The sequence below is a fragment of the Nipponia nippon genome, unplaced genomic scaffold (genome assembly GCF_047370975.1).
Source record: "Nipponia nippon isolate SJK-2023a ecotype South Korea unplaced genomic scaffold, ASM4737097v1 scaffold_3, whole genome shotgun sequence".
NCBI classification, from domain to species: domain Eukaryota; kingdom Metazoa; phylum Chordata; class Aves; order Pelecaniformes; family Threskiornithidae; genus Nipponia; species Nipponia nippon.
This window is the reverse complement of record NW_028262347.1, coordinates 68,865,135-68,883,281: the sequence shown is the minus strand read 5'-3', so window position 1 is coordinate 68,883,281 and position 18,147 is coordinate 68,865,135. Positions and strand designations below refer to the sequence as shown.

The 18,147-nt window shown below is 46.3% G+C and overlaps 1 protein-coding gene across 1 annotated transcript in view; it reads left to right on the top strand.

Moving 5' to 3' along the window:
• CACNA2D4 (calcium voltage-gated channel auxiliary subunit alpha2delta 4) overlaps nucleotides 1-18,147 on the top strand; it is a 125,655-nt gene that overhangs the window by 18,510 nt on the left and 88,998 nt on the right. Inside the window, exons 6-13 of the mRNA XM_087766083.1 lie at nucleotides 107-238; nucleotides 1,289-1,349; nucleotides 1,958-2,108; nucleotides 3,707-3,781; nucleotides 5,023-5,112; nucleotides 13,316-13,429; nucleotides 14,513-14,591; nucleotides 16,228-16,361. Of these exons, the coding sequence (XP_087622209.1) occupies nucleotides 107-238; nucleotides 1,289-1,349; nucleotides 1,958-2,108; nucleotides 3,707-3,781; nucleotides 5,023-5,112; nucleotides 13,316-13,429; nucleotides 14,513-14,591; nucleotides 16,228-16,361 (836 nt within the window). The remainder of the gene's footprint in view (nucleotides 1-106; nucleotides 239-1,288; nucleotides 1,350-1,957; nucleotides 2,109-3,706; nucleotides 3,782-5,022; nucleotides 5,113-13,315; nucleotides 13,430-14,512; nucleotides 14,592-16,227; nucleotides 16,362-18,147) is intronic.

Here is an 18,147-nt window from a genome sequence, read left to right as displayed (position 1 = left end):
TCCTGGGGTTGCCTTTATTTCCATCCCTCTCCTCCACCAGGGGTGGTGGGTGGCCTCCCCTCTTTTGCACACTTTTTTCCGCATTTTTCTATTCTTTCCCCAACAGACCCTGACATCCTGAACGGCGTTTACATGTCAGAAGCCTTGAATCCTATTTTTGTGGATAACTTTGAAAGGGATCCCACACTGACCTGGCAGTACTTTGGCAGCTCCACTGGATTCTTCAGGCTCTACCCAGGTAAAAGAGCAGAGATCAGCTTCGCTCTTTCAGCACAATGCAATAGTCTTGCAGGACAGGGTCCGTGCCATGGAAGAACCCAATCTGGGAAGGTTGGGGGCAGTGTGGGCCCATGAAGGGCAGGGTACAGCGAGCAAAATACTCAGTGTATGGGCTGCTGCCGCTTAGGCTGAAGGAATAGTGTCCACAGCAGGCATAAACCCCTTTTTCCCACGTGGACCGGCTCCCCTGGCATGTTACCCTTGCAGTCCCAGAGGAGTCTGCTTGTAGGGGTGTGCCTCGGGCAGGCTGCCCTCCAAAAGCTCACAAAACACCATGGCAGGACCTGCAAATCTCACAGGCGGGGTACGGAGGCTGCAGGAGGGCTCCCTGCCTCATGCTCCCCTGTGGTTTTTAGTGGTGGCCACAGCTTCTCTCCATCTCTGAGGCCACACGTGGCAGATGCAGCTGGTCAGCCTGACTTGTTATCCACTCGCCAGCTGCAAGCGGCATGTAAGGTCACGGCGCAAGAGGGAGGCCCCGTGCTCAGAGGAACCCATGAGATCCTCCGCAGCTGTAGCTTGGCCTGGTGGCCCCTTCATCAGATGGCTGCATGCCCTTGTTCTGTGACCTGTCACGTGTTGTGGAAGGGGAAAGCAGAGATGACTGTGAACAGAGCCTTTAGCAGGAAATCTGGGACACGTCCCTGTCACTGCTGCTGCTTTTTTATGCTCTCAACCGCCCTTGGGGAGAAAAAGATGTTGTTGAGAACTGCATCAAAGTGGCAGAAAGTTCAAAGTAAGTGCAATTGCTCCTCAAATTCGAACAGACCATGCCTAGGTACATTTTTTAATAGAAATTTAATAAGCAGTTTACTGAGAACTGCCGAAGACCGTGCAGCTCTGCTTGTGTTTCTGCAGAATGGCCACTGCTATTGCTGGCCAGACTTGCATGGCCCCGTGGGGTAGCCGGGTCTCAGCCGTGACAGCAGAAGTGTGGGTGCCTGGGGAGCGGGGAGCAGATGCCTGCCTGTCTGTGTGTGTTGATTGCTCCTTTTGCTGCTTCCTTCAGGAATAAAGTGGTTACCAGATGAGAATGGAGTCATCTCCTTCGACTGCAGGAATCGTGGCTGGTAAGAGTTTTGGAGAGACTTGGCCAAAGCACCTTTCAGTTTTCCTCTCTCTGCCTCTTTTCCAAGGTGACACCTTGGTGAGTTGCTGATCAGCAGATACCGCCCCATACTGCTCGTGTGAGAGATGAGGGGTACATAAACGGAAGCAATATCAGGTTAGGAACCCCTACCACCTGCCAGCCCCAGCTTTCCATATGGCATCTAACACATGCCACATGGAAATCACCACCAGTGTATCCTTCCTCTGTCTCATCCTCCTTATAATTCTGTGACTGGAGGGATGGGGCTGTTCAGACTCCAGAAATGCAGGGCAGTTACTCAGTCTACTCAGCACGGCTAAAGGAGGCTTTAGCAATTGTCGCTCTCAGGTGAATCTGGACATACATCTGCAGCAGGCCCAGCACTTGCCAATGTGGGAAGTGAGATGCTGGGGCCGGTGGGAGAGGCAGGTTGGTAGGAAGGGACGCATCGGATTCCCAGCCTGACCCTGCTGGATAACTGCGCTTGTGGTGCACGTTATGCTGCTGCTATCATCGTGTGACAGCAGCACGCCCAGCGTTCCTCCTCCCTGTACGCTCACCCTGCTTCCTTGTATTCTTTTTATAAAGGTACATCCAAGCAGCCACCTCTCCCAAGGACATTGTCATCATTGTGGATGTCAGTGGGAGCATGAAGGGCCTGCGGATGACCATTGCCAAACACACCATCATCACCATTTTAGATACCCTGGGAGAAAATGACTTTGTAAACATCATTGCAGTAAGTATGTCCCATTTTCAGTGCTGAGTTGTCTTCCTTGTGCCTCATACCAACCCTTCAGTCCCCTTAGCAAACTACAGGCATTACAGTGGCGTAACAGCAACACTTAGCACCTATGTTGGATGGGGGATTAAAACCAATTACCCTTGGGAAGTCAGCTTCGTGTGGTCAGCAGGGTGGCTGCTAAGTCATCTCACCCCCCTATGGAGGATGTCGGGTCCATCCTTTTGCTTACTTAGGGATGTGAACGCAACAGATAACAAAGTGCTATAGAGAGACACCTGAGCTCACAGGGACCGGAGGTCATAAATTCACCTAGCATAGTATAGCGTAATCCTGTGTTTGGGTCCAGTAGCGCTGTAATCCTCAGGATAATGTTTCCAGGCTAGAAAATTAGCACCATATGCCTTTTTGTGCACCAGCATCCTGCAAGGCTGCAATCCAGTTCAGAGTCAATCTGCACAGGCCTGCATGGAGTTTGGTCAGGTTGCCTTGGTGTTACTCTCTCCTTTTTTAAGCTCTGGCCAGGATGAGGATGGGCCGGTTACCCACACAGAACAGCACCACTCATCACAGAAAGCTAAACTTTTCCATGATCCACGCCAAGACTGGAGGGGTTGGTGCCAGGTTAAAGGCAAATGGCTACTCACCTCCTAATTTTCAAAGCTAATTCAAGCACCATCTCTTTCCCCAGGCTCCTTTCTATAAAAGTTTGCCAGGGCACAGTCACTAAGATATAAAGTCTACTTTTTGTTGATAGCTTCTTATTGTATAAGATAGTTAGAAACTCCAGTGGTGACAGCTCTGTCTTTATATGGCTGGATAGGTGGAAAAGTGAATAGTGTTGGCAGAAAAATGGAGGGAAATCATTAAGGAGTTTGAAATACCATCTGTTCTTTAAAAATAATCCCAGAGAGAGCATATAATACATATTCCTTTACTGTACTCACACCAAGAACCTACTGGCTCAGACACGTTATAGCCTGACCTAAGCACCTGTTGATCAGCTGAGCATCGGTGGCCTCTTAGCCATGCTCTTAGGAATTATGCTCTTCTGAACCCTGCAGGAAAAGGTTTACACTGACATGTTTTATCTCACATATGTATCAGGCTAGAAGCATACACCCCACTAATTATCACAGTTCGGTGGACGTGTGGTAACTTGATATGTTATCGTTCAGCTGTGTGCCAGAGGCATCAGACATCAGGCTACAAAACCACTTGCGAGGTTCAGCTGGTGACTGGGGACTCACAAAGTCTTCAGAAGTCAAAAACATGTGCAAATAGTGTTAGAAGCAAGGCCAGGGGCACAAGCTAATAGACTGGAGAAAATCTCTACAGTGTGAGTGGGGAACAAAAAGTAACTTTGTATGTGTAGATATGCCCAGATAGGACTCAGCAGAACACCATAATTCACGCATTATTTAAACAAATATGAGATTTATCAAAATTATAATTTGCCATGATCACTACGAGCAATTCTTAAGGGAAATATGTATAAAATGGCATAATGCTTTCTGAACATCCACCTAGGACGTGAATCCATTTTGTGAATTTTCTCCCATTACAACCCCTTTCTTTTCATTTTCTCTTTGCAGTACAATGATTATGTTCATTTTATCGAACCCTGTTTTAAGGGTATCCTGGTCCAAGCAGACAGAGATAACAGAGAGGTGAGTACCAGGCTCCTATCGATGTTATTCGGGTAGCTCTCTTAATGTAAGAAGTATATGGGGTTAAGGTGCTGTGACATGAAACTCCAGGGGCAAGGAACAACCATCTCCCAGAAGCACATGGGTTTGCATTTCAGAAACAAGCACCAGTTCAGTGGTGTGTGCTGGCTCTGTGGGTCACCTTTGCTTACACGAAGCAGCTGTAAGACGGGGTCAGCTGGCTAGCTAAAGAGCAGCAACCAGCTTCCCTGTGTCACAACAGACTCGGCACCACCCCTGCCAGAGCACGAGGGGACCTGGCCCAGACTGCTGTGGAAAAACAGTGCACAGAGGGCAAAGGTTCTCCATCTTTCAAACCCCACATCCTCAGCCCTCAGAAAGGAGAAAAACCAGCCCTTCCCTGGTGAATGTGTTCTCAGCCTGGCCTGATCCTTCGCCAGGGTGGACTGCCAGCAAGCTTCCTCTGATGAGGGGGTTTGCTGCCCTGATCCAGGAGGGCTCAGGAGCCCCGAGGTGGTCAGCCTGCGTCCGGCTGCTCCACTGCCTTCTGGGCTGACTTGTATTTTTAGCTCTTCTTACTGGGTTTTCTTCTTCCTTTTTCTCTCTATATTAATACCACAGAGGTAGCACATCCCTCCATGTCTTCAACAACCAGAATTCTCTCCAAATTTCTTTCCCAGCTTAGCCCTGGGTCACAGAGCATGACTCCAGAGGGTCATGACTCCTGCAGTTTCCCAAAGGATCCCCAAGCCTTTTGGACACTATCTTGTGGAGAGCACTGTCTGAGGGTTTCATTTACAACCAGATCAATGTCTCTCAAGTAGTAGATAAGCAGTCATTTTTTTTTTTTTCTTTTTCCCAATCCTGTTGCTCTTGCATGCACAGGAATGTTTTTGTTTTTTTTTTTTCCTGAAGGGGTGGATAAGGGAAAGTCTGATTTCTAATAGTTTTGTCCCTTGCATGGTGTTTCATGGACTGCCAATGGTTCACAGCCCACAGGCTGAGAAATGCAGTCCTGCCGTGGCTGTGTGGGCAAAGGTGCAACATGATGGCACTTCCAATGGAGCAGTCCCTTGACTTTCCCAACTCCATCCATCGTGGTACTGCACTGACCTGCCAGCAGTGGTGAAGGATCAGGAGCCCAAAGGCGCGGACTTTTCCAGGTCACCCTTTCCTCCCCTGGTCAAAGGGAGCACCCTGCCTGCAACTCATTGCTGCCCTTTTCCCTCTCTTCTTGCCAGCACTTCAAGCAGCTGGTGGATGAACTGCAGGCAAAAGGAGTGGGGACTGTGAACAAGGCTTTGACAGAGTCCTTCAAAATCCTGAGAGAGGTAAGAGAGTCAGTGCCGATGCTTGCGTCGGGCACAAGTGTCCCTGCCCACCCCTACTTTCCCCTCTACATCTAATGACTTAGCAGATCCCTCACAGTGCTGCAGGGGGGGAGGTCGTACGAGCTGATGTCACGGGCCCCAAATTTGCAACAAGCAGTGTGCAGGGGTGACCTGGCTTTGGGGAGGGAGCTGTTGGTTTGTGCATGATGCCCTGGGGCTGCTGATCCCTGCCTAGGAGGAATTAGGAGCTGGCAAGGCTGTGGCCTCATGAGCGTTTCCTTAACGAGCCCCACAACTGGGCATTGCCCAGGCACCTTGATTATAGATGGTGGCAATAAAATATAACTGATCAGCTGAGGGCAACAATTCTGGTCATAAGTAATGTTATTAGTGAGCCTTGATAAGTAGATGATGATGAAGATGTGAAAGACTCAGGCTTCAGATTTATTTCAATGTCACTTTGCTGAGTATCAGTGCTTGGGGAAGAAATCATAGGTACTGGTGAATTAATCAGTCAGTCTGATCATGTCTTGTGATAAGAATCATAAATGATTCATTGCCTTATATGAACAGTTGGGACTTCAGTAGCCTGGAGGTAAACATATGACTTAACTCTGTTTCTTAAGGAATGTTAACAAAAAAAGGACCAAGAACCAGCTGAACACCCTTACCTCCTCATGGCACTGTCTATAGTGGGGTTGGCTTAAAGATGCCAGTGCCTTTGGTGCTGACAAAAATACGTACATGGTACGATGCTAGTGGCCGTAATGATGGCATTGATGTTAAAGGTAGTGTGCTAGAGGTATTGACACCCTGGGAAGGATTTTCTACTCTTTCTTATTTTACAAATGGAAAGTTTAAGTTTGTCCGCTATGGTAGTGCGGTTCCTAATTCATGCCAGTGCAAGCATGATCAGAGTTGAACCCAGGAATGGTGGTAGCTGAGCTGACTTGTCAGTGGTAATAGAAGCATAATGGTTTTAATGGTAATCTGAGAAGAGTGTGGTGCAGCCTTGGCATTGCAGTAATAGGCTGGCAGCACTCCTAGTAATGGTTCAGCATCTTTGGAGGAAGGTAGTTCCTGAGAATAACCAGGAAAGCAGTAATGATATAAACCTAGAACAATTACACGGACTAGGTGCCTGATACAGATTTATCTACATGTATCCTTGCACTTCATGACAACATTAACTTTATCTTTAAAACCAAAGATCCAGAGCCTATATAGGCCTGTGTTGTATAAATCCGAATATTTATACAATTTTTCTACCAGAGGAAAAATGATTTCTTAGTATCTAATGTAGCACCGATTATGCACAGTGACAACAGATTAAAGAAGCCCAATGCAATACAACTGCAGACTCTCTCAACGAGCACAGCTTTGAAGGTCTCAGTGGAAAATAATGGAGCATAACCCTAAAGAAAGTCTGCGTACCCCAGCTGAAATAGCAGCCAGTCATGCCAGGCACAGACACCAAAACTGGTCTGGTTCCACTAATGAGGAGACCTCACGCCTCCTTTCTGGCAGGCACGGCTCACCCACTAAACTAGGCAATCCTCAAGCCTCCAGGAGGCAGGACATTTATAAAACCCTGCATACTTTAAGCCAGGCATGCCCACGGGAAATAGAAGGTACATGGTGGAACAGCTCCTCCACTGACATAGCTGGACCAAAAATACGTCCAGAGAGTGATGTCCATGCAGCCCAGTAGACTAATGTAACTCAACTGCAGTAATAGAGAAGAAATTCTTTGGCAAGTAGAGAAAATATTTTTCCTCTCTATTTGGCATCAAAAATGCAGTCAGCAGTTTAAGTAATCATCACTTATCTTGATCCTTGCTGATTCTCCCTTGGCTAAGGAGCTCAAAACAGCTCTGAGATTGCTCTTAGACAGTACAGCACCCAGCAGTGAAAAAATCTTCTGATGTTATTCACTCAGAAGGTGAGGTGCTGCTTCCTTCATGCCTTTCGTTATCACCTCAGATCTGGGGAGAGGGCAACTGACTCCGGCATTTGAGCATCTTTCCCTTGAGCATCTTCAGATGAGGAAAGGTGGCTGTTGTCTCAGTGACTGCTGGTGTCACGCTTCTCTGCATCTTGGAAGCTGCTGTCCATGAAACAGGAGTTCAGAAACAGTAAATTTATTGTCAAAAAGAAAGGTGTGAAACAGGCCTATATATCTCTCCCGCCCAGATTTCCTTTCCCAGTAACACTGGTTGCAGCTTTCTCACAGCATCATTCACTGGAGCATGGACCATGATTGCCTCCTCTTTAGCAAAATGGGACCTCAGTCCAAGGTCACTGACGCCATCAGCTGGAAGCCTTGTTCGCAGCCAGCTGTGGGACAGCTGCATATGCAGCAGGAGGCCTGCAGGACCTCCTGCAAGTCACTCTGCAGCTTCATCCCACGATTGCTGTCTGGCGGGTCACATTCAGAAGAGACAGAGATTGTGTCTCAGTGCACACGCAGCAGCGCCAGAGGCTGCACGTACATAGAGACGTGCAAGTGTAGAAACACACCTGTTGTCCTGCAGCAGCCTTCCCCAAACTGTAGCTTCCCTGGTAAGGGCTCATGTAGAGAGTGCCTTGATATCACCAGCTGGAGGATCCCAGACTCCGCCAAGTACCACAGCTTAAGGCAAAAGGGTACCACTTGCCAACTGCTTGTATGCTTTAAGGACTCTCTGAAATCTTCTCTTAGAGCTTCTTAGATCCATATCAGTAACAGGGGAGGAAAAGTGTTTCCATCAGTGTGCCCTGAAACAAATCTGTGCTGCTGCAGTCATGCAGGTGGGACAAGGGGGAACTTCGGTGGAATTGGCCACCTCCTTCCTGTCAGACAAAATTCACATTCTCAGCTTGTAATCGTAGCCGTTCCTCACAGACTGTCCTGTTATTGTTCACAGGAGCATACGCAAGACAATGAAAATGAAAATTGCTACATCACACTGATGAAACAGGCTTTGCTGATTACAATAGACAACCAATAATAATATCTGTAATGAAAGTGACGGCAAAATTTCCCTGGTAATTTTCCTCAGTCCAATTGCTCATAGAATTAATAGCTCAGTAGAGACCTACTTAATGAGGTATGAGTAGCAGAGAGGGGCTGAAGAAGAGCACAATCTCTCACTGTCTTTGTTTTCCTCCATTATGTTCTGGGGTAAACAGGGCATATTTTAATCTGTGACGCAATTTGCAGAACAGCTTCAGAACAGTTAGCCAGAGCCTCCCCTGCCCCTCTCTGCCATGCTCAATAAACCACTTAAACTCTCTATTTCAATTTAGCCACACACCAAGTGGTTTCGATAAAATATGTGTCCTAGGGAAACCATGGTCTTAAGCATACATTTATAAAGCGCTTCAAAATTCTCAGGTGTCAAGTGCTCTCTTTTGAGCTCCTTTCTTGGTTATCAAGTTTTAGTCTATCTCACTGCTATCTTCTTTGTTTCAATAAGCTTGGCACGTCTTGTTTTCTCGCCCTTTTCCTGTAGGATTTATACCCCTTTGTTCTGGCTGCTGCTCTGCTCACGGCCGCTTCCAGGCTGTCTGCCTGCCCTGAAACACCATCCTCCCAACAGTATGTAAGTGCTGCAGCTGAGAGCTATCAAGTGCTAAGCAGAGCAGAATAATTACCTTTCTTGTTTTACACACCATAGTCCTCTTAACACAACGTAAGACAACAGCTACGTTTCCTCAGACACTGTCACATTGTTAATTCAAATCCAGCTGATCTGCCTCTGCGGTATTCCTTTCCAGCCAGTATTCAGCCTCCTGTTCGGTATTTGAGCCTCTGACTATCCTTTCCAATGTATGTCAATTGTAAAGATGTTTATATATTTTTATAGACATGCCAACTATATGTGTGTACATACATTTATATATACACACACATACGTATGCAAACACACCCCCCTAATCCTAAGAGAGTCTCATATATATATTCATATATTTGTTACACATGAAGGCTTAGCTAGTACAAAATCTGTGACTTTTATGGGTCCTTCTTTCTCAGGACCTGCTCAGAGTAAGTAGGTCTTTTGAAAGCTGATGTTTTTCTGACCCTGTGGAGGAAAAGAAACCCCAAGTTCTGTTCTCTGAGGCCACCTGGGAATGATGTCTCCTCCTAACACCAAGCTAGTTTAATGGTGCCTTGACTCACTGCTGAACTCAGAAATGACATAAATTTTGAGGTTAATTATGAGTAGGTCACTCCAAAATGGCTATAGGTAAAAAAACAGTGAAAACTGGTAACAAACGGGATTTCAGTGAGAGGTAAAATTCTGTGTAACTTGAGCAAACTGGTGTCATGAAAAGAATGAACCCATCTGCTGACGTGAGTAATCAAAGGAGTTTGTGGCCTCTTATGCCCCACCTGTGTGCGGAAGAATTTAATTTGTGCACTCACAAGAGGACTGTGTTACTAATTTTTCTAGCGACATGCTAGATGTTTAAGGACAATTCACCTATCTAGTTTCCTCCCTTCTTGTAACACGTTTTCTGTTGATTCCCTCTTCATCCTTTGGGATCTCCTACAGTCCCAGTCAGGTCTCATCCCATGAGGCAAGCAGTTCAGCAACACCTGCAATTCTTTCCCTTCCTGCTGAGCACAGATTATTCAAATGCTTTCAATTAACTTTTTCTTTAACCCTACTACTTTGTGACCCTGCCTGTAATTCATTCATTCTTTTCTTTGTTTCTTATCACTTCAGTGGGTAGCCTGCCATTACAATATTGTCCTTTTGATGATGAAGTATGGAGGCTATAAAGCATCTCTGCCTGACCACTTCCCTCTGTTTTTTATCATCTGGCAACATACTCTTTTTACTCCCTTTCTTGCTGCTTCTCTGAACGTTTATAAATCTTTTCTTGATTCCACTCACATTTTTATGGACCTGGATTCTGCAGCATATTTTTCAGGATATGCAAAGCTCAGGATTTCCTGTTTACCAGTTTATGCCATTTTGCTTAATGCCATCTCTCGTTTCTTCTTCGCCGGTTTTCTGTTTCCTTCTCTACTGCTAATTTTCTACCCATGAGGCATTTTCCACTAAGTTTGAGTTTTCAGTAATTCTGGAGGCCACTCTGGAGGCAGGTCTGCATAAGAATGGGGCAGGAGGAGACAGAGAGGGGCTGCTCAGTCATCTGGCCAGATGTGTATATAATCAGCATGCATGCCAGCGCATCACTGAGCTATGCTGATGTTCCTATTGCTTCACTAGTAACTCTGTGCCAGGCTATAACTGCAAAATAAATGACAATGAGCAAACGAGAGTAAAAAAGACGATGAGCCTGAATTAATTAGATCATGCCTGTTACTCCTGGCAATGTGACCAAAATTATACAGGAGAATATGTAGCTCCGTGCCTTATTCACCGACCGCAGCTCTAGCCCACATCTCTTCAGACATCTGTTCTGTGGACATCTTGTTCCTCGTCTCCCCTTCTTTCACGTTCCTGAGACTTCAGTCAGAGCAGGGAATTATGCTCAGAGCTTGATGTGAATGCTGTCAGATCATTTGCCACAGCTGCAGCCAGCCACAAAAGGACCTAAAAATCAGGGATTACCTCTTGTTCAGTTGTTTTCTAAATCTGTCTTTTTAATCTCTATTTCTATGACACTGATGATCTCATTTTCCCTGTTGAAAATATCATCTACTCCTGTAATTAGGAGATTGCTGGTTCTGATACAAGATCTAATTCCTCAGTATCTCAGTATTATGAGGTCTGAAGTAAGCTACATGAATAGATGTCTTAAGTAGTTCGATGAAATGGTGGCCGACCTTCATTAAGCGTTAATTTAATAATTGTCTAAACAAAACGTTGTAGATTGCAACAGTCTGGAATAAGCTGCTTTTATAACTACAAGGTTTGCATATCTGTGATCTGAACCTCATTCTGACAGCATCTCCTGCAGCATGGTAACCCTATGCCTTCCTAATGGACACTCACACTAGCCATTCTCTCTGCTAATCTGCACACAGTTGATCTCTGTTCTAGGAATAGCTCACTTGAGACTCCTTCTCTTCTTCCTACCTGATGGTCTGCAGCAGAATCCCATGTGGCTGTCAACTGCTTTTCCCCTTTCGTTTGCACCTAAGAGCATCCTGTGCTTGTTCCGGTTGTGCACCCTCAGCCTTTGCCCTGAGTCTCCTTGCTGAGCAGGGGGCACGTGTGCTCTGACCCCTCCTGGAGCTCCAATTACCCTGTAGCTGGCACTGATGTTTTGGGTTGGTTTTTTTTTTTGTGGTATAAGGTGTAGAAGCTTTTTGGACCCCTGGAAATGTCAGACCTTGGGGACTCTGTAGAGAAAGACATGGGAGATCCCCACTGGCATGACCACAGCAGCAGAGGTACAGTCTGTCTCCCCTCTGAATGTGCTGCTCTGGTGATATGAAAGAGGAGGAGCACGCCCAACCACCTCATCCTGATTCAGTAATTCACATGGATGTTTTGCCTGAGAACAGCTAGTTAGAAATTACCCTGTCACACCACCCTTCTCTCTCGTGATCATCTGTACTGATTCTGGTCAGTGATACAAGTAATCGGATTCTCATGAAACAGGGAGAGATGGGTTCATACGTGTGGTTGTTGAGAAGCTGTTGAATCCACGCTTACTGCAGTAGAGTAACAGGTACTTCAGTGATATTAAAAGTAATGTTAAAGGAGGCAGGACTGGTAACATAAATGGTGGTGGAAGGAGATGTTATGGTGATATTAGCACTGAACCTGGTAACTTCATAATAAGGGACAATCACAGAGGTAACTGTAGGAGTGGTGAAATGAGTGGGGAAATCTGGACTTGGAGTTGGCTTCCAGGTATTGGTGGTCATGATGTTAATCTGTAGTGGAACCGCAGTACCATCCGTGTTAGTAAAGGCATTTGCCTTTTGTCCTAACATAGCATTACCAAACCAGAAGGGACTTGTGAATTGAACCCTAAAACATCTAAAAAGTCCCAGTTCACACACTGTGCTCTTGTTCTCCCATCCAGTCCTTGCTTTTATTTTATGCAATTAGTCTTACCACTTGGATACCTTTTTCCTCACTTGTAAGATATAACTACCCTCTCCAGTTTAAGATTGCTGCTGTGTTTAGTATAACCTTAGTCACCCCTCAATTAGTCTCATGTAAGCTCTCCATCCCATGCTGTTGCCTCTCATTAATCTCTTGTACAGAGCTGTCATATCTTCCTCTTGCCGTATTTTTTTACTCTGCAGCAGTTTTTGTATCCTCCTTTGGTGATTAGGCTTTTCCTTGCTCAGAGCGTAGAAGTGGTGAGATGCCGTGCAAGAAGTGCATACTGACGCTGAGCTGGGAGCTGCAGCAAAGCAGCTGCTTGTTTTTGTGCCTTGATGGCCTCTGCTACCTCCTCTGGTGACTGCTAATTCAACACCTGGGTTGGTGCTGCATAAGGCACTTGGTTCTCTGGAGCTGGTGTAGCTGAGGGGGTGAGAGGCAAACGGCTCTGCATGCAGGAGCACTAGCTAAGCAGCATCGGAAGGCTGGTCCTCCTGGCTGAACAGGCGAGGTCGGGCTTGCCTGTAAGGCAAGGACACCTCTCCGTGTGTCCTTGGGAGCACATCAACGTTTGTGCCAGAGTCCCAGTATACTTCCACTCTACCTTAAATATCACTTATGCACAGATAACAGATCATCTGTCATTACTGTGTATGGTCTTTCTATCTGGCACATTCATAACCTGTTTCAGCTCTGATGGCAGTAGCCTTCTCTTTTCGTGTGCTCCTGCCTTTCTCTGCTCTTTTCTGGCAGCTTGATGGATTTACCCTGAAATAATGAGTCTGATTTCCACCCTCCTCTCACATTTTCTGCCATAAAAAGTGACAGTTATTGCTGTCAAATCAGAATTGCAGTGTTTGCGGTCAGTCTGTAGTCGTTTTGCATAAACAAATGCGACTGTGCAAGATGCAAGGCAGCAGGGAATCACGCCCTTGCTCCACAGCACTTATTTTCTCCTTATTATTTTACTTCTGTAAAGCCTCCTGTGTCCACAAGTGCTAGGAAGGGCTGTATAAATAAAAAAATTATACAAACACAGTCCTTATTTAAGCAGAGCTCTTTCTGAGCACAGTGTGAGAGTTGCAAGAACAAGTCAGGATCTGGCCCATCGTGAATAAATACGCTGCCATTACACAGAAACGGCCTGTGCCGAGGTAACTAATGCTCTTCGTCTCTGTTTGTAGTTTAGAGATGCCGGTCAAGGAGGCTTGTGTAACCAAGCTATCATGCTGATCACAGATGGAGCAGTGGAGGATTATGAAGCTGTGTTTGAAAAATACAACTGGCCAGATCGGAAGGTTTGTCTGGGGAGTGATAATAGAAAGGGCAAGGAAAGGTGCTATCCTGCTATGGTGGGAATAGAAGAGCGTGAGCCAGGACGACGGGCAGAGCGGAGCATTCACGTCCTCCAATATCCACGTGCGTCCGGCTGTGGACACAAAACAAAGCAGCCAGGCAGGAGCCTGCTGTGGTGATTTTAGAGGTGGTAGGATCACAAATGGATATCTGTGGGTCAGTGAAGATTATTTTTTTTTCATACGCTTCATTTTCTAACGGTGTGGGCAATCAAAACATTCTCCTGATAAGATGATAAAGACCGAGCTGAGTATTTGAAAAAAAAAAAAATTTTTTTTGCAAAGAATTTTAGTCCCATCCAGGACTGTTTATAATTAGTACTGTTTGGGAAAGGTTTGGCTATTACCAGCTCTTATGGTGGGCAGGGGAATGGCCCAGACAACCTTTCTAGGTGTCTTCCAGCCCTATTTACTTTGAGGTCTGTGATTGCAGGCTTGTACTAGCAGAGCAGACTGAAAGTGGAATAAACTAGGGCTCATCCTAAACCCTCCTGATTTATTTGTTTATCTCATCCCAGCTAGCAGCAATGCAGAAAGAGAGAGAAGCAGGCTACTGAAAGACCAGAGCATGGGGCTGTTAAAGCAGTTTATTTCAGGATTGGCTCTTTTGTTGTTGGTCAAACACAAGAGAAATGGTGAAGCTTTCTCTAAATGATTCATGCGGCCAGCTGTTCCTCTGGGTAAAGGATTCCTGTGAGCTATAAACCTCTCTGCATGTGGTTGCTGAGTGCCTGGCAGAGCTGCTATCATAAAATCAAACAGAATTTGCACTTCTGCCTTGTTATTCAGATGATCCCGGGTGCTACTTGGCTTTCTGGGCTTATTGTAATTGGAAATGAAGGTCCAGCCCACAAAATGCGAAACAAATGGAGCGAGAGGCTCCTGTCTCTGTGTGAAGGCAGAGCTATTGCTATGCACCACAAACAAGCATTCACACCAGTGTATAGCAGGATGCCAAACCTCGGCCATTTGGATTCGGTAGTACATTACAGCCTAATTCTTCTGTCTTTGCGTTCTTGTTCGCAGGTCCGGGTTTTCACTTACCTCATTGGACGGGAGGTCACTTTTGCCCCCAACGTGAAATGGATCGCCTGCAACAACAAAGGTGCTGTATGGGAATGGTTCCCCAGCCCCAATCACACACATCACACGTGAGCTGCAGGCACGGGGCCCTGGACCCCTCTGAAGCTTCCCCACTACAGCTGGGGCCCACGAGCCCTTGGCTGGAAGACAATCTAAGGAAAAAGCAGGCCCTGCTAGTCCACGTGAAGCGTGCCTGTGTCCAACTAACGCAAGTCCTCTGTGCTGAGCCACCACATTTTCCTGTCACGGTGCCAAGGGACACTATGACCGAGATTCATGCTGGCTGTAGTCCACCTAAGTCCTTGTGCTTATTGTGTCCCAGATGCTGGCTTTTGACAATCTGTTTAAACCTCTGTCAGAAAGCCTGACATCTTTTGGCTGAGATGTAAAACGAACATCTCTTCTTTAAAGATTTTACAGCATTTTTCACAAGATCTGCTGGTTAACCCCTATATCCTGGCCAAATTCTTTGTGCGTCCATGGTTTCACTGAGGTACCAGAATAGCTTGTTAATCCCAACCCAAAACCAATATTCTCTCTAGCTGGCATGAAATGCCATGAATGGGAAAATCCATTAAGAGCAGGTGTGTCACCTCTATGCATTTGGGGCCAGTTAAAAAGTCCAGTTAGCCCTATAAGAGTCTGCAAGGGTAAAGGGGGGGGGGGGGGAAGTCTGCCCTGTTTGGGCATGACTTGGCTTCAGTGTGTCTGGAGACAGTGAGCAATGCTTGCTACACCAGTATCCTTCTTAAACAGGGAAAGGAAGGGAAGACTGAAGTTGGAGGCTGACTAGCTATAGGTATATCGACTCTTTTCCTGTCTGAGCAGTGGCTTCAGCAGACTATGAAATGCATGGGTGCATTTGCTACTGAAAATAATTGACAGACAAGAGCTGCTGGCCTGCAGAATGTGAGCTGTGAGCTGGGGAGGTTCAAGGCTCAAGTGTTCGTTTATTAGCACCATGAATCACACGTAACATTTTTAGTTTTTGTTGGATGAAACAAAACCCTGGATTTCAGATCGCATATTCAGCCATGAGATTAGTGACAGGGAATTCACGGTGCTGCTGGTTCACCATAAAATGTGAGAATGGATTCTCCTGAATAACCAAACAGAGAATAAAAATATGCTCTTTGCACTTGAATTCTCACTTACCGGACTTGAGCTCTGTTGAAGGCTCACTGATTCTGTTTCTTCTGTTTCAACACATTGTATAGCTCTTGTAGTCCTTGTTTTCAAGCATACTAAATCTGTTTCCACACCACAAAGCTTATCAGATCATGAACCCTTTCACATGGCAGTGTTTTCCTAGTGATAACAAAAGTTTCCCATCTGACATACTCCGTCCTATACCGAGTACAACCAATCAGTTCCATGTGGTGAGAAGAAGGACAAGAGTTCTCGTGACATTACACTGTGTTAGCATTTCTAACCAGTTAAGCAGCTAGTTTAGAGGACCTTTTGATAACTTGAAAACATTCTTCCCCTGTACTCCTTGTTGTAGTGTTAGACTGTTATGGGTCCATCTGCAGGGAGAAAGCTCTGGAAATAGGTAATTTAGTCTTTGACATCCAGTTTTATAGCTTTGCACAGACACTCATTTAAAAATATGGAAGATGTGTTAGCAGAGTGACTCACACCTCTGTTTCTCCATGAAGGCTACTACACTCAGATCTCCACACTGGCGGACGTCCAGGAGAACGTGATGGAGTACCTGCATGTGCTCAGCCGCCCCATGGTCATCAACCACGACCACGACATTATTTGGACTGAAGCCTACATGGACAGTGCGGTAAGGACCTACAGCACAAGTCTTTAGTCAGCAAACAGTAGGGCCTATGGGCCAAACTGGGAAAGGTGTTAGGCACCCAGCTAGTATGTTAGGCATACAACTTGTCCCAGCTTCACATCTACGTATCTTATGTGTATCAGAATTAAATAAAGTCCTGAAACTTATGTAAAACCAGGAGTTGGTTGGTTGATTGATAGAAATTACTGGTCTCTGGCCCTGCTGAGACAGACAATATTTTTTCTGCTCACTCCTGGAGTTGAGATGTGTATGCCGACTCAGGTCTGAATCTGCAGTGACCCAGGAGCTCAGGACTAATCACACATGCACAGCATGACTAAGTAGTGCTTCTGTGAAAGCAGGTTACCTTCTAAAGGATTATTCACAGGAAAGATTATTTACAGCTCAGGATACAGGTCGCAGAGATTTATCTCCTCCGGCCCAGTAGCTAACTGCATACTGCTTGCCACTCAAAGATACAGATCTCAGTTTGGGAAGCAGGCTCACTCTTTCATCCCTTGGGCTAGCAAGAACTAACGTCACCGCAGTGGCCCTGTGGGTAAAGGACATATCGCAAAGAACCGGAGAGTCAGCACTCCCAACGCCCCTTGCTTTGTCTTGGGCCTGACCTACAGGAAGACTTAAGACATTTGGACCCTGAGCAGGTGCTATTACAGTGTTGTGTTGACGAGGCAGCTTTGAAATTCAAAGGAGTAAAGGGAAGGACAAAGGAGCAGACCACCACTGAAGGAGCCTTCCCCTGCACTTCCCCAAATAGATGTTCCTCAATCATCAATTCCATCCCTTTCTACATTGCAGAAAGAGAAAGTTACAGTTCTTCTTTTGGGGCTCTCTGTGCTTTCAGGGAGATAAAGTTTTTTCCCACACTAGACTCTTCACCCCAGAGAAGCGCCTGCATAAGTGTGACAGTTAGAGCTGACCAGTAGTCAGATTCCCCTCTTCCAGAAACAAACCTGAGGTCTCAGGACTGTTTATCTTATCCGAGGGGAAAAATCTTGTAGAAACATTGAGAATGTTTCCATACACAATCCCACTGTGGGACTGAAATTATTAGCCCAGGTCTGGCCAGCAGCAGCTTTAGGCTGTGTGCCACAGCCCTGGGGAGTACCCACAGTCTTCAGGTTTAAGATCCATGGTGAGAAACCCGAACACTCTGAGTTGGAGTAAAACTAGGGGTACTGAGCTTAGCTTTGTAGCAGGAAACATGGAAGCCCAGGTCACACATGGCGGTGCTTGACACTGTGTTCAGAGTCAAGACCACACAAACCCCAAGAAATACCTCCAAGGCAGCCAGGCTTGCACCATCATGGTGCATAGGTGCTGTGCTCTCACGGGAAGAGCCTGTCCCTCACCTCTGTGCTGTGGCTGGCCACTGAGGCTGCAGCTGTGGCACACTAGCTCTGTGAGGGTGACGTGGGGATGTTTTCTGCTGCAGGAGCTGTGCCAAGTGAGAGCTGGGAACATGATACTTGAGTGTGCTAAGCAAAACCTCCAGAAATGCTACTAGCTACCCAAAAAGTTTATTCTAATAGCAGGCATGCCATCCCTGGCACCGGTGTATGGTGTCACGCTTCCCAAGACAGCCACAGGGATTTGTTTGCTGCACTTTTTTTGCTGCACCTCTTTTCTTGCCTCTTGGCTTGGCTTGCCATTCACTTCCTCTGCCCCAGCCTCTCCCATCTTTGACTTATTCCTCCATTCGTGTATTCATTCATCTGTTCATCAATGTCTCTCACTAGCTGCCACAGTCTGAGGAGGTAAATGCACC